The sequence below is a fragment of the Peromyscus eremicus genome, chromosome 8b (assembly GCF_949786415.1).
Source record: "Peromyscus eremicus chromosome 8b, PerEre_H2_v1, whole genome shotgun sequence".
In the NCBI taxonomy this organism is placed as follows: domain Eukaryota; kingdom Metazoa; phylum Chordata; class Mammalia; order Rodentia; family Cricetidae; genus Peromyscus; species Peromyscus eremicus.
Window position 1 is genome coordinate 36,179,962 of NC_081424.1, and position 14,120 is coordinate 36,194,081.

Here is a 14,120-nt window from a genome sequence, read left to right on the forward strand (position 1 = left end):
CACATAATCAGAAAAGTAGAAATGAATTTGCTAACAGATGAAATACTGGTCAATACTGTGTAAGACAGATCCGTAGGTATAAATATTGGAGTCATGTTTTTCTATAAAGTAGAAATCAATTGAATCTCTACCAAAAGGTATTCATGTGTATTGCTATGGGGGAAAGAAACATCTGCATTTCTAGCAGGTGTGCACATTACCCACTGACACTGCCTAACAGCCGAATCCATAGAAGGACAATCTAAGGAACACTCACCTTTCAAACGATAATTAATTCCCAGAGGATGGGTGAAAAAGCCCAGCCCTTGAGTGAAAGGATCCTAATGCTCTCTCTTGCCCACATTCATGCCTTTGACAGTTTCCTGGACTGAAGGTCGGTCAGTCTCTCCATCTCTATGCTTGTCTCCTTGTCTGACTTAAAGCAATGGTTGCTTCCTTCTGTCTGCTAACCCCCGCTATCTGAACCTGATCCTGCCCTGAGAAAGCCCTAGAACACGGTGCTGTGGCACAGGCTTCTAATCATGGTGGGAATCATGGTACCATTGGAATAGCAGGATATCTGTCCCCAAGGTTTGGATGTAGTAAGAGATACAGGCTCTGTGGCAATAAACCCACTAAGAATACATCAGGATGATTCCTATAGAGCCTGGAAACCCAGATTCATTATTATGCTGGGAAACCGCCGTTGTTATCAATGGGAGCCTTGGTATTCTACACAGCTTCAGACAGATTTATTTATTTATTTTTTGATTGAAAATAAACCTATTTCAGAGGACGTGTAACTGCTGTAAAGTTCTACATGCCAAAGACATGAGTCTGGCCTTATAATTTCAGGCAAGTCATACCCAAATAAACAACGTGATTGCTGGGTGCTGCATGCTGTGCTGGATGCTCTACACGTGTGATCTTACCCAATCTGTAAAACAGCTCCAGGAGGCAGATGGCATCATTTGAATGCCACGTTACTGAATAGCTGGGCCAGAATGAGAATAGTAAACAAATAAAATTCCACTTAGATAATAAAAGGCAAATACGGATTGGAGACATTGTTGATGCTGAGCCACAACTTAGTTATGACTTGTGCATAAAAAAATGAAGCAGAGGGCCGGTAGGATGGCTTAGCAGGTAAAAGTACTTGCTGCACAACCCTGATGACCTGAATTCAATCCTTGGGACCTGGAGATGGCGGGAAGGAGAGAACCAACTCTACAAAATTGTCCTCTGACCTCCACACATGGACCCTGTCACATGTGCAGTGTAATACAGAGTTAAATAGTTAATTAAATATTTGACATATATGTGTAGGTTGTGGTTCTATGTATTTGAAAAAATCACTGTTTACAATAGAACAAAGTAGGACTTCCCATGAAGAAAGAGTTTTCCCAGGAAGGGAAACTGACAGAGCGGGAGTGTTTGGCTTTCTTCTGGATGGCTCTAAAGAGAAGAGAAATAACCCAGGTCTGTCCACGTGTTTCACAGCTGCGGTCTTTAGGCAGAACCTGCATGAATGTCTGAATGTCTGCTGCACCTTCCTGGGACTCTTTTTCCTACTGAAAAGGTTTGCAAGTCTGTTTATTTACTTTAGTGGTGCTGGGACCAATCCCAGGGCCCCGGCCATAAGAGATGGGGGTCTATCACTGAGATACACCTCCAGTCCCCGAGGCTGTTTTTTGGCTGTTATTGTTATTTCCAGTTAGCTGAGTAGGGAGGAATGTGGAATATAGGGAATTCTTGACCTCCTCGGCATCAGCTGTTCCCATGGAAACAGTCACACATTATAAATCCTCTTACTCCCAAAGACTTAGATCTTCTGTTTCAAAGTTCTCCAGTGTATCTACTGTCTCAGTCAGTTAATAAAACCATCAGAACTGAACTACTGGACAAGTGTTATCAAGTCAGGGATAAGCCAATCAGACTCAGAAACAGAACTACTCAGGAAAGCAGGAACGGGTGATGATCAGAGCCCATCTCGGTTCATCATTCCACAGGATAGCTTCTTTGCTCTATCTTCATCTCTAATCCCTCTGACTCTCACACCCAGAATCTGGCTCAAGACTTGCCTGGGGAGAAGAAAAAAAAAAAAAAAAAAAAAGCCTGAGCCCAAGCAACTGGTAAACCAGCATTTGGCCTAGGCTCCTGCTTCTTTTTCTTTTTTTTTTTTAATTTTATGTGCATTGGTGTTTTGTCTGTGTAAGGGTCCCCTGGTCTCCTAGAACTGGAGTTACAGACAGTTGTGAGCTGCCATGTGGGTGCTGGGAATTGAACCCGGGTCCTTTGGAAGAGCAGTCAGTGCTCTTAACCACTAAGCCATCTCTCCAGCCAAAAGTATTTTTTTTTTTTTTTTTGGAGACAGGGTTTCTGTGTAGTTTTGGTGCCTGTCCTGGATCTCGCTCTATAGACCAGGCTGGCCTCGAACTCACAAAGATCCGCCTGGCTCTGCCTCACGAGTGCTGGGATTAAAGGCATGCGCCACCACTGCCCGGGCTCCTGCTTCTTTTAATGGTATTGATAGAAAACTGAAAGTTGGTGTCATCAAACTGGTAAGTAGTCACTGACCAGAGTGTAGTGTTACTACCACGGTTAATCCTCACAGTGATGCTATGACCATCATGGACTAAGACATTAGATCGGGTGCTTTCAATGTTGGTCACTGCAGAAGACACCTCCAATGAGTGCTTGGCACACTGCACATATACCAAGTGTTACAGTGGGAAAACAACCAGGGTTATTAGAAAGGTGGGAAGATTTGAGTCCTGATCAATCACTTGACTAATGCTGACCAAGTCATGTGTCTTTAAAATACAGACAAGACACCGCCGCATCGATCTCTTCTATTCAGCTAGGAAGATGGTCAAAAGGGAATGACCGCCGGGCGGTGGTGGCGCACGCCTTTCATCCCAGCTCTCGGGAGGCAGAGGCAGGCGGATCTCTGTGAGTTCGAGGCCAGCCTGGTCTACCGAGTGAGTTCCAGGAAAGGCACAAAGCTACACGGAGAAACCCTGTCTCGAAAAACAAAAACAAAAACAAACAACAAAAAAAAGTGAACGACATAGCACTGAACATCCTACTTGGATTCTGACCTGGCTACGTGAAATCACCTATGTACCAGTGTGACCAAGATATACACAGAAATGTCACCGTGAGGGGTTAAGCAGTGGCCGCCGGAAGCAGGAATGACAACGACAGTCCTGGCCCTGGTTCTCCCAGCTCTAAACTATGCCTTTCACAATAAACAGATTAGAAAGCTTGACTATGACATCAAGAGGCATCTGAGCTGGGTGTAACAGTGCATACTGATCATTCCAACACTGAGCTGAGACAGGAGGATTGCCGGTGTGAAAGGGGCTACAAAGTTAAGACCCTTCTCAAAAAAAACAAACAAACAAAACAAAACAAAACAAAAAAACACAACAAAGTTGTGCAATAGCAATCAGTGCTCTTAACCCCTGAGCCATCTCTCCAGCCTTAGGTCAAGTTTTACGTAACAAATTGAGATAACCAAGATTGTTTTTAAAAGTGTGTGTGTGTGTGTGTGTAGTGTACACTTGTTAGTGTGAATGCATGTATGTGGGGGAGGATACATATGCAGATATCCATGTGGAGGTACAAGGTTAACACAGGGTATCTTTCTTCCATTGCTCTCCATCTTTGTGTTTTGAAATAGAGTCTCTCAATGAAGCTGAAGTTCATTGATTTGTCTAGACTAGCTGGCCGTGAGGTTACAGATCTGCCTATCTTGCCCCACAAAGTCACCCTCCCTCCGGCACTGGAGTTACAAGAATCGGCCACACCTTTACTTCCCCTCCCTCCCTCCTTCCCTCCCTCCCTCTCTCTCTCCTTTCCTCCTTCCCTCCTTCCTTCCTCAGTGTGGGTTCTGGAGATCTGAGCCCAGGTCCCCCTGTTTACACAGCAGGCCCCTTACAAACTGAGTCATCTCCCAGGCCCCAATGTATTCAAGATTTTTAAATGAGGAAGAGTTTTCCGGCTTAGGAAATACTTGGTTTCGTATAGTTTGTGGTCAGTGAATGGATGGACGGGCATTCCCTGATACTTACTAGGGCAGCTCTCCCGTGTGTCGGTTGAGCAAGACGTTCACAGGTGTGAATGAAAGAGGTAAGGGTGCAAGAAAGCACTGACTGGTCAGGGCATTTTCCACTCCCCGTGTGAAGGAATACAACTTCCTGAATGAGCGAATCATGTACCATGGGCGGGTGCTCTCCTCATTAATGATTTCCCACTAAGAGAGGGGGTTTGTTTGGAAGGAGTGTGTTCTGACACTGTGTGTCTGCGTTAGCACTAAGTCATCGGGGCCTGCCCTGCTATGCAGCGGATGCTCTTCATATTTCTCTGTCTCTCCCTGTGTTTCTCTCTCTATCTCTTTCTGTCTCTCTCTGTGTCTCTTTCTCTCTCTCTTCCCTCTTGTCTCCCCTAAGACAATCACCACGGTGTAGCTTGTATTTTTGTTGTTGTTTTGGGTTTTTTTGTTTGTTTGTTTTTGTTTTTGTTTTTTCGAGACAGGGTTTCTCTGTGTAGCTTTGGAGCCTGTCCTGGAACTCACTCTGTAGACCAGGCTGGCCTCGAACTCACAGAGATCCGCCTAGCTCTGCCTCCCGAGTGCTGGGACTAAGCGTGTGCACCACAACTGCCCGAGGCAGCATGTTTTTTGTCTCTTAGTTTTTATGCTTTTTTAAAAAAAGTTAATATAAAAATTACAGGAGAGGAGAGAAAGAAAAAGAATGGAAGAAAAGAGAGCCTTGGAGTCCCTGACCAAAAGAGCAGTCCTCTGTGGTTGTTCCGATTTGGACCGGTGTTTGAGGAGAACAAACCGGCTGGAAGAAACCCTAAGAAAGCACACGGAGTTGGTACCTTGTTGTGGAAAGACCTGCACACTCATTGGGCGTGATGCTTAGGAATTCCCACTGCACCCAAAGAAACTATGACCCAACTGAGCCCCAAGCAGGAACTAAACAGGGCTCAAACCAGGCCTCTGAAACAGGAAGGAGGAGATAGTCCCTGTGGCTGTCACAGAGGAACTGACCTGTAGCAGCCAACTCCCAGGAGACTGGCACTAGCCAAGAGCCCTGGTGAGACAAGCCAGTGCTATGCACTCCACGTAGGTCTCACCTAGAGAGGGAACCCGCTCGGGCTATCCGCTGACAATGTCTCAAGCAGGCCAGGCCAGCCAAGTGAAGGAGAGAAACACGATCATAGGAACAGGAAGCAAGGCCAGTCATCACTATCTGTAGTTGGCTATTTTGGGTAAGAAATGGGAGCTCTAAGAAGGAATCTATTTTTTTATACTAAGAACTTTTCTTTTTAGATGCATGCGCGCGCACATACACACACAAACACAGTTTTTTCTTGCAAAGTTCCTACTACAAATCATTTAGGAAAATCATTTCAAGTAGCCAGTTATTCCAGAAACCAAGAGGCGGTACTGTGCTCCAGGTTTAGATGAGGCAGCAAGAGCAGACCCAATGGCACGCCAGTACAAGAAGAAACCATGTGTGGGTGCCCACAGGGGCTATTCCTTTTTAAAGTCTAATGAGCCAGAGCTGGGTAGGTAGGTCGCTTGGTTTCCACGGACTGAACCATTGTTTCCTCTTTTGAAAACTGTCCTGAGGCTTCTCTCTCTACAGAACTGGAGCCAGTGAAAAATACAATGAGGCCGCGGGGCAGTTCAGGCCAGAGGCTGCAAACACTAACTGCTGTGTTGATGGACAAAATGAAGTCTTCACTCACCCGTGGCATTATGGGTGAAAAATGAGTACTACTGAGTTTGTCCATACCTCTCCTAAAGCTGCTCTGTAACTGAGGAAGATCTTTTACTCCTAACCCCAATCCCCCTGCCTCTACCTCCCAAGTGCTAAGATCGCAGGCTTGGGCCACCACACTTAAAGAGTTTTCTTGTGGCTGTTATCCTCACTGTTGTGTGGATGGTGTTGCTGTTTGGAGCGCTGGAGACCGAACTCAGATTCTTGCAAATGGTGGCCAAGTGTTCTAGCATGGAGTTATCTTCCCAGCCCCTACCTAATTTGGATGAGTGTGTGCTTAAAATTTTTTAAGTATGTGTGCATGCGCGCAGGTGTGCATGCATGTATATATGTGTGTGTGTAGTGTGTTTACCTGTGCTTAGACATGTAGAGGTCAGAGGTCAACATCAGGAGTCTCTCTTTATTGCTCTCCATGTTGTGTCTTTGTGTTTTAGAATGGGAGTCCCTCACTGAACCTGGAACACGACATTTTAGCGAGACTGGCTAGCCAGCAGGCCCATGCAATCCTCTTGTCTCCAGAACTAGGGCTACAGACTCCCTTTGCCACCTTCAGCTTTCACGTGGATTCGGAGGATCTGAACTCAGGTCCTCGGGTTTGTGAAGCACGTACTTTACCCACCAAGCCGTCCCCCTAGTCCCTGATGACCTAATTTTTTAATATAAAAATATCTTTCCTTTTTAAGAACATTGTATTAAGTTGTTGGGGTTTGTTGTTGTTGTTGTTTTTTATCTTTCTCTATGTTATAATATCCTTAGCTGGAAAAATAAAGTGTTGGGCAAGTACATTTCAGTCCTCTTGAGTTTTTTTTTTTAACTGGTTCGTGGGAATCACTGGTTCATCAGGAATACACACTTCATCTTCTCCCTCAGAGTGAATGACAATACTTACAAAATCTGGGCTGGACTTGAAAGCAGAAATGCAGAAGTCAGCAGCGAGACTTTCAAGAACTCAGTCTAAGACAGAGGGGCACAAGGGTGGTGTTTTATTTTACCAAACGAAACTGGAAGTCCTAAGACAGTGAGCCGGAGCCAAACAGAGGCAAAGCCTGGAAAGGTCAGATGGCACTCCGGCAGGACAGCCCCAGGGCCACTTTTAGCGCAAACTCGATTCCACTGAAAACACAATGTGGATGAAAATAGCAAAGCTAAGTGCCTAAAATTTCAACTAGCACATGCTTCCTTCCGGCTCCCCACGATGGCTACAACATGAAACAGCGAGCAGGAGATTGCAATCTGCAGCGAGTCAGGCTAAGAGGAAGGCCCCAGCAGATGCAATAATGGCTCACGGCAGGGAAAAGGGAAGTGGGCAGCCCATCTAAACCAGTGCCCACCGAGAGGAAGGCGGTGGCTTTGAGCCAAGCAAGGTCCCTAAGCCTTACATCGGCAGCGAGTTGAAGGCCCTGAGTGGGTTAGGAGAGGAAGAGCGCTGACAGAGGTGAAAGTATTCCTACATCTTGCTGGCATCTCATCTTCCACTGGAGCATCCTTCTTTTCCTGCATCCCCTCTCTCTCTCTCTCAGCCCCTCCCCTTCTCCGAGTTGATGCTCTTCCTATCAACGGACATGATGCATCAGAGCAAACGCCACTGGTCTAAGACTCATAAAAGTATATCAAAACCCCAGTGTAAGGGATTAGAAACATCACTACCTGAATATGTTTAGAGTAGCGAATGGGTTCCATATGCCTGAACTAGCAAGACAGGCATCTGGAATCTGCCACCTCTAACACTGACGCTGAGAAAAGGTGTGTAGCAATCGGAAATCATTTAACCTGAATGGATCTGTACAGCTTCTTTATGGCTCAGTATTTTCATAAGCAAAATAAAGAGACAGTGGAGGCCACTCCAGCAATACACATAGAACTGGTGCCCACTAAGTGTTTTTAAGAGCTGGGAATGTTGCTCAGCTGCTAGAGTGCTTGCCTAGTTAGTATGCACAGAGTCCTGGGTTTGATCCCCCGTGCTGCATAAATGGGGGGGCTGTAAACCCAGCACTCAAGAGATAGGAGTTAAAATATGGGAAGTTCAAGGTCATCCTCCACTGCATAGTAAGTTCAAAATCTGAGCACTTAAGGTCTGTCCACAAAGGCAGCACCTTGTATCACTGCCACCTGTAACCTTTACAGGATTTTACGGCCTACCAGGCAAGGAGCTCGAAGCAGGTGTGGTTTAGGTTGGTATCTACCATCTCTGAGTGAGACTCACTTATGTATAAGGCCATAACTATCTTTAAGACACATAAGTGTTTTTCACAACAGCACTAATTAAGCATGAATCAGCTTTACTTGACAGAATGAGAGAATGACAAATATAGTCCAGAAACAAACCAGAATAAATAATAATACGATCCAGAATCCAGTGAAAAGTTCCATTCCAATGTATTCTTCAAACAGACACCAGCACACAAAATAGGGGAAGCTCTAACAATATCAGTGCTCCTTGTTCCGTTATTCATTCTACTAAGCTGAACTACTTGGGCTCCATTCTTCCTTTCTAAGTGCCAACACTCAGGCTCTGGGCTACTGCAGCTGAGTGGCGGAGCTCCCATCCCACATGAACAAGGTGGGATTTCCAACACTGGAGAAGAATTAACAACAAAACAAGACCCAGGTCAGGCCGTCCTTGCTTATTCTCCCATCTGGCGTCAGGTGCCATCTCCTTTAAAAAGCTACCCTTTGACCCAGCAGTGGTGGAGCACACCTTTAATCCCAGCACTCAGGAGGCAGAGGCAGGAAGATCTCAGCCTGGTCTGCAGAGGGAGTTCCAGGACAGTCTGGGCTACACAGAGAAACCCCTGTCTCAAACCAAAACAAACAAACAAACAAGCATAACCTTCAATGAGGCTGGAGAGATGGCTCAGAGGTTAAGAGCACCGGCTGCTCTTCCAGAGGTCCTGAGTTCAATTCCCAGCACCCACATGGTGGCTCACAACCATCTGTAATGAGATCTGGCACCCTCTTCTGTGTACATAATAAATAAATAAATAAATCTTTGGAAAAGAGAGAGAGAGAGAGAGAGAGAGAGAGAGAGAGAGAGAGAGAGAGAGAGAGAGAGAGAGAGAGAAACTACCCTTCAACCCACCTACCCTAGCTCTGAGTGCTGGGAATCTGTGGCTTCTGATTGACCCTCACACAGGCTCTGTGACTCTGTGACAGCCCAGTCACAGGCTCCACCCTCCCACACTCTCTGATCTCCTCAGGACCAAGGACAGGCCATAAACAAGCAGTTACAAATCTCTATGAGGTACAGTGAGTCATTTGCAGTAATAATACTGAAAATTTAAAGAACAGAATAGATCATTCCAACCATCTAGTCTCCTAAAAGTTTAAATGACTCACTCAAAATCACAGAAGAAACAGGACCAGAATCCAGACCCCAAAGCTCCTGTTCCCAAACTCATACTTTCTTGCTTTCACAGATACACTGAATTCAGAGGAATCTTAGACACTTGATTCAGTTCTCTCTCCACCTCTGCCCTGGTGAACTTTTCAAGTAAAGAAACCCTACTGGAAGGCACAAAAAGCCTTTCTTACAAGTATATGACCCAAAGCAGAACTGGATAAACACTTAGCCCACCTGGAGGGGCCATGCCCTGTATCATCAGTATTCAATCTCCAGGTGAAGGTAGGGTAGGGGTAGAGAGAAAGGGCCCTGACCCAGGGACCTGCAGTTTCTGTGCCTAGCCAGCCTGTGAGCTAAAACTGTCAACTAATACAATGTGATCATCCACATCCATACTCTCTTGGCTTGCTTCGTTTGGTTTTGGTGTTTGAAAAGGAGTCTCATGATGTAGCTCAGGCTGGCCTTTGACTCCCTGGCTGATAGCTCAAGCTGACCCCCCAAACTCAAAATGGCATAATCATTTCTTAAGAGACTGTTTATGATGGTTCTCACAGCAGAGTTGGATACCTGTGAGAGAAACTTGAAAGATGGCAGAGTCTCAGATATTTACTATCTGGGCCTCTGACAGAAAAAACAAACAAACAAACAAACAAACAAAAAAACAACCAGTTGTCCAGCTCCAAGAAAGGAGAGTGACCACTCTCTGAGACATCAGGGGAAAACCTAAGTTTGACTACTATCCAAGCCCAAAGCCTTCGGTTTAGAAAGACCAAGGGGTTAAGACAAAACTGGCACCAGCCTCATTCCGTCACTGCTTCATGCTGAATAAGGTATCTTCTAGCAGCCTGGCGGCAGTGACCCACACCTTTAATCCTAGCTCTAGGGAGGCAGAGGCGAGTGGATCTCTCTGTGAGTTCGAGGCCAGCCTGGTCTCCAGAGGGAGTTCCAGGACAGCCAGGGCTATGTAGAAACCCTGTCTTGAAAAACAAAACAAAACAGACAGACAGAGATATCTTCTATCTGGACAGAGACTAGACTCAGGCCTGCCTAAGTTGAAAGAAACAATGGGTTTCGAGGTAGGCCACTGACAAGGAATCCCAGAGCACATCCTTTCCCACAGTTTCCTCACTGCACCTTAAGTCTCTGAAGACCTTTGCCAGCTCTTGATTCCAGGATCCCCCAACAGAGTACTTCCTTTGATTCTAATAGCCAAGGTGCCCTACATAAAGGCAGCCAGAGGCTCCTGTGAACTTCTAAGATCAGTACTCTGCACTGACCAGTCACTGCCTATGAGTCCTAGGGCCAGCGATAGACTGGTTAGTTATCCCACCTGATAAGTAAGGAACAGTCTTTTTTCCCAGCCTGGCCACAGGATTAAGTGAGATCGAGTTCCAATGTCCACGCTCTTCTAACCTTTCTCCCTTTCGAAGAGATGGTATTTAGACTAACAGAGGAGAGCCTTGTTAGGGAAGTTTCTTTCATATTAGCTGATGGTTGAAGATTTTTTTTTTTTCCAGACTCCTAGGAAAAATATGCCCACTCCACTCTATCATTGCAATAAAAATAAGCTCAAGTTTTTATTTGGCTTTCTTCCTCTCATATCATTTGGTTCTTTGAAGCTCCTTCCAAATTATAATCCAAAAATAAGAGCGCTATAATTTTTAGAAAAGTTATGTTTATGTAATTTTTATAGCTAGCCACCCCGAGCGAGAGCCAAGCTATAATATATTATATTCATGTTCAGTTATGAAGACACAGACTGTTTAAAAAATACCCCAAACCAGAAACTCCTGGTTTATTTAGTCTGGCTTTCCCTAACATGAAGTTCTTCTTGTTCTTAAAATATTCAGCTTTGGCTGAATTCCAAAACAGACATAAGCCTGCTTCAGGTGTTTGGAAGAAAGGCTGTAAAGAGAATTAGATTGAAATGTAAGACCCGCGATCACAAATCTAAGCAGCTTACTGTTTTTGAAGAGACAAAGCCGGGTTCCCCACCACCACCATTATAAAAATTAGCACGTCTGTTGACTTGGTTTCACTGGGTTTCAGTAGCACGTTGCCATTCCTGACATTTGCTGACAGACGGCTGGCTAATCGCTTCAGCCATGAGAACGCTAACACTTTCTGAAATCTGAAATAGGCTAAGAAGGGAGACATCTCCCTTCCACAGACGATGTGCTAGCAATCACTTTAATGGCCAACCGAATCTGTCATTAAAACAGCATAGGAACTCTTTAAAGGATGTTAAACTATAAACCCTTCCAAAAACTACCACAGTATATGGGGGGAGGGAGGGTGGTATTTTTTTTTTTTTTTAAACTGGTTCTTTGGGCAAAATTCTAAACAAAGATCACACATTTGGTGTAGTTTTATTCTAGGATGTAGTTATCTGACCGCTCAAATAGGTAAGAAGATGGGAAATTCAAGTCACCGAAACCTGAAGGTGAAATGAGCTGGGCAAGGTCAGGCCACGCTTTGAAAACTCACACACATACACACTCTGCACGCGGCTGACTGCTTGGCATAGGGCGTTCCGTACTCCCCAGAAGGCACCGAGAACAGAACAGCACCTCGGAGGGCCACAGGTGTGTGTAGAAGCAAACCTAACGATACTCTGACTGGCGAGAACTGATTGAAACAATTATCTCGCAATGCTGAAAAGGTGTTCCTCAAGCCTTGGACTTGGACCCAGGGGCTCCACCGCCGGACAGCGAATAAATCAGCGAATCTCCCGCACAAATACAGTCTCCTGCACCAGCACACCCTCTCTGCTAGGAGCGGCGGGCGCCCGGATAGTCCCGCAACCTCTCTGGGGCTCCCAAGGCGCGTGATGCAAATAGGAAGCTTGCTTCCCGCCCATGAAAACAAAACAAAACAAAACAAAACAAAACAAAACATTCTCCACGATGACGGCCAGGGGAAACACCTCGGCGGCCACGGCGAGGAAGCTGCCACTCACCTGCGTTGTAGAAACGGTCCAGCACGGCCGTTTCCCCGAAGTCCAGTTTCCCGAAATGCAGGGTCTCCAGGGTGGCGCCCACCGCCTCGCACGCCTCCCGCAGGCTCTGCAGGGCCTCGCTCTCGGCCACCACCAGCTGCCCCTGGCTCGCTTCGTTGATCACATATGCCACGGTGGTCCTCCGGCCGCCCCCGCTGCCAGAGTTGCCCCGGCCTCGGGTGGCGCTGCTCCCGGGGGTGGTAGTAGGGCACCCGGTGCCAGGAGCGGCCGCGCTCTCCACGTTCCAGAAACTGCCCGGCGGTGGCGGCGGTGGCAGAGGCAGCTGGCTCGGCTCGCCCTCCGCTGCCGTCGCCGCTCCTCCTCCCCTCCGGCAGCTGCCGCCCTCCGGGATGGTGCAGAAGCCCGCGGACGCAAAGGGCGGCACGGAGAAAGTGATGCCCTCGCCGGCTTCGGTGCCCATCTCTGCCTGCCGGGCTGCCGCGGCAGCGACCCCGGGGTCCCCCAGCCCAGACGCACCGCCTGGCCAGCCACAGCTCTGGGCTGCTCCGCGCACGCCGGGCTAGGCAGCTGCCATCGCGCGCCGCGCCTTCGCCGCCGCCGCCGCGCCGCCGCCTCCGCTCGGGCGCCCTGTCCCCCGGGGCCACGCCGCTGCCCGGAGGCGGCTCGCCCCTCCTCGGCGCCTCCGTGGCCACGCCGCTCGCCCGCTGCAGGGTGGAGAGTCCGCGGGGTGGGGACGCCAGCCGCGGCGAGCGGGAAGGGACCGAGCTTCCTCCTCTTGGCGGGCGGACCAGTCGGCGGCCAACCTGCGCGGCCGCTGGCGGCTCAAGGGCGCCGCGCTCGGGGAGCCGCGCGCTGTCGCCGGCGGAGCGCGGGCCGGGCGAGGGCGCCCTCTGGGTGCCGCGCGCTACCTGGAGAACACCTTACGCGCGGTGGGCGGGCTGCCCCGGGCCGCGTCCCGGAACCGCGGTGGCCGCACCCGAAAGGACCCGCCTCCCTGCTCGGCGGCAGCTCCCCTGCATCGGCTCCGGCGCCTCCTCCTTCCTTCCCCTCCTCTTTCACCGGATCGCCGCGCCCTCCGAGTCCCAGCGTCGGTCTGGCAGCAGCTCCTCGCAGCCGCTCGTCGTCTCGGCCACCCGCCTCCGGCCGCCCACTCGTTTGCAGCACCGTGAGCCAGGGCCCGCCCCTGGGGAGGGCGTTGCTGGGAAGCTGCAGCCTGGACCGAGCACACTGCTCCCGGACCTCAGAGAACCTGCAAAAGGGGCTGAAAAAAAAAACCCCAGGCGCGCACCCCTGCGGGATGGTGCTAACAAGTGTCTCTAGCTTGTACTATCGGGGTCAGCCCACCAGGCGGTGGCAGCGCTGGACACAGCCACCGCGCCTCGCACGGGTCCGCTCGTGGGCCGCGCGCACTCGAACCGCGCGTGGCGCTGGAAGCGCCGGGGTGACCCGCGTGCCGAGAGGCGGGAGGATCCCAACTAGCTCCCTAGAGCCCAGGCCTCAAGTGGAAAGTGGTTTATAAGTGACAGGGACGCTAAATTTAGAAATGGTCGGCTAAATTTATCGTGGCAGCCGTTGGTACTTTTCGTTGTAAAATTTCCAGTGGCTTACGCTGTTCTCGTTAATGAGTAATTGATTAGCTTCAGTGCTGAATGATTTCATATGCTCGTTTAAAATCCTCTTCCCCCCCCCCAAAAAAAAATGCCAGATTCTTAACATAGAAGATGCATGGGAAAATTATCATCCAGAGTTGAAAGAGAGACGTTGATTTGTTTCCTTTTTTTTTTTTTTTAAATTGAACCACACACAAAAGAAATGGGTTTGAGCACAATCAAAAAGCTTGCACTTATTTTGAGAAGCAAAACCAGATGTGTAAATTCCCAGAGAACTCTTCCAGAATGCTGTTAAGTTGTGTTAGGAAAGCCAGGGCAAGCTGGAAGAGATAAAGGATTTGGATTTCCTAACTCGAGGTTAGTGAGTCAAATTATAAAAGAAGAAACATGGAAACTCTGTGCCAAGCTCCCCGAAGCCTTACTTGGTGCTGTTGTGT

At 48.3% G+C, this 14,120-nt stretch overlaps 1 protein-coding gene across 1 annotated transcript in view; it reads right to left on the reverse strand.

Moving 5' to 3' along the window:
* Map3k5 (mitogen-activated protein kinase kinase kinase 5) overlaps window positions 1-12,560 on the reverse strand; it is a 211,882-nt gene extending 199,322 nt beyond the window's left edge. Inside the window, exon 1 of the mRNA XM_059272686.1 lies at window positions 12,074-12,560. Coding sequence (XP_059128669.1) covers window positions 12,074-12,533 — 460 coding nt within the window. The 5' untranslated portion in view covers window positions 12,534-12,560. The remainder of the gene's footprint in view (window positions 1-12,073) is intronic.
* Between the last annotated feature and the right edge of the window lie 1,560 nt (window positions 12,561-14,120).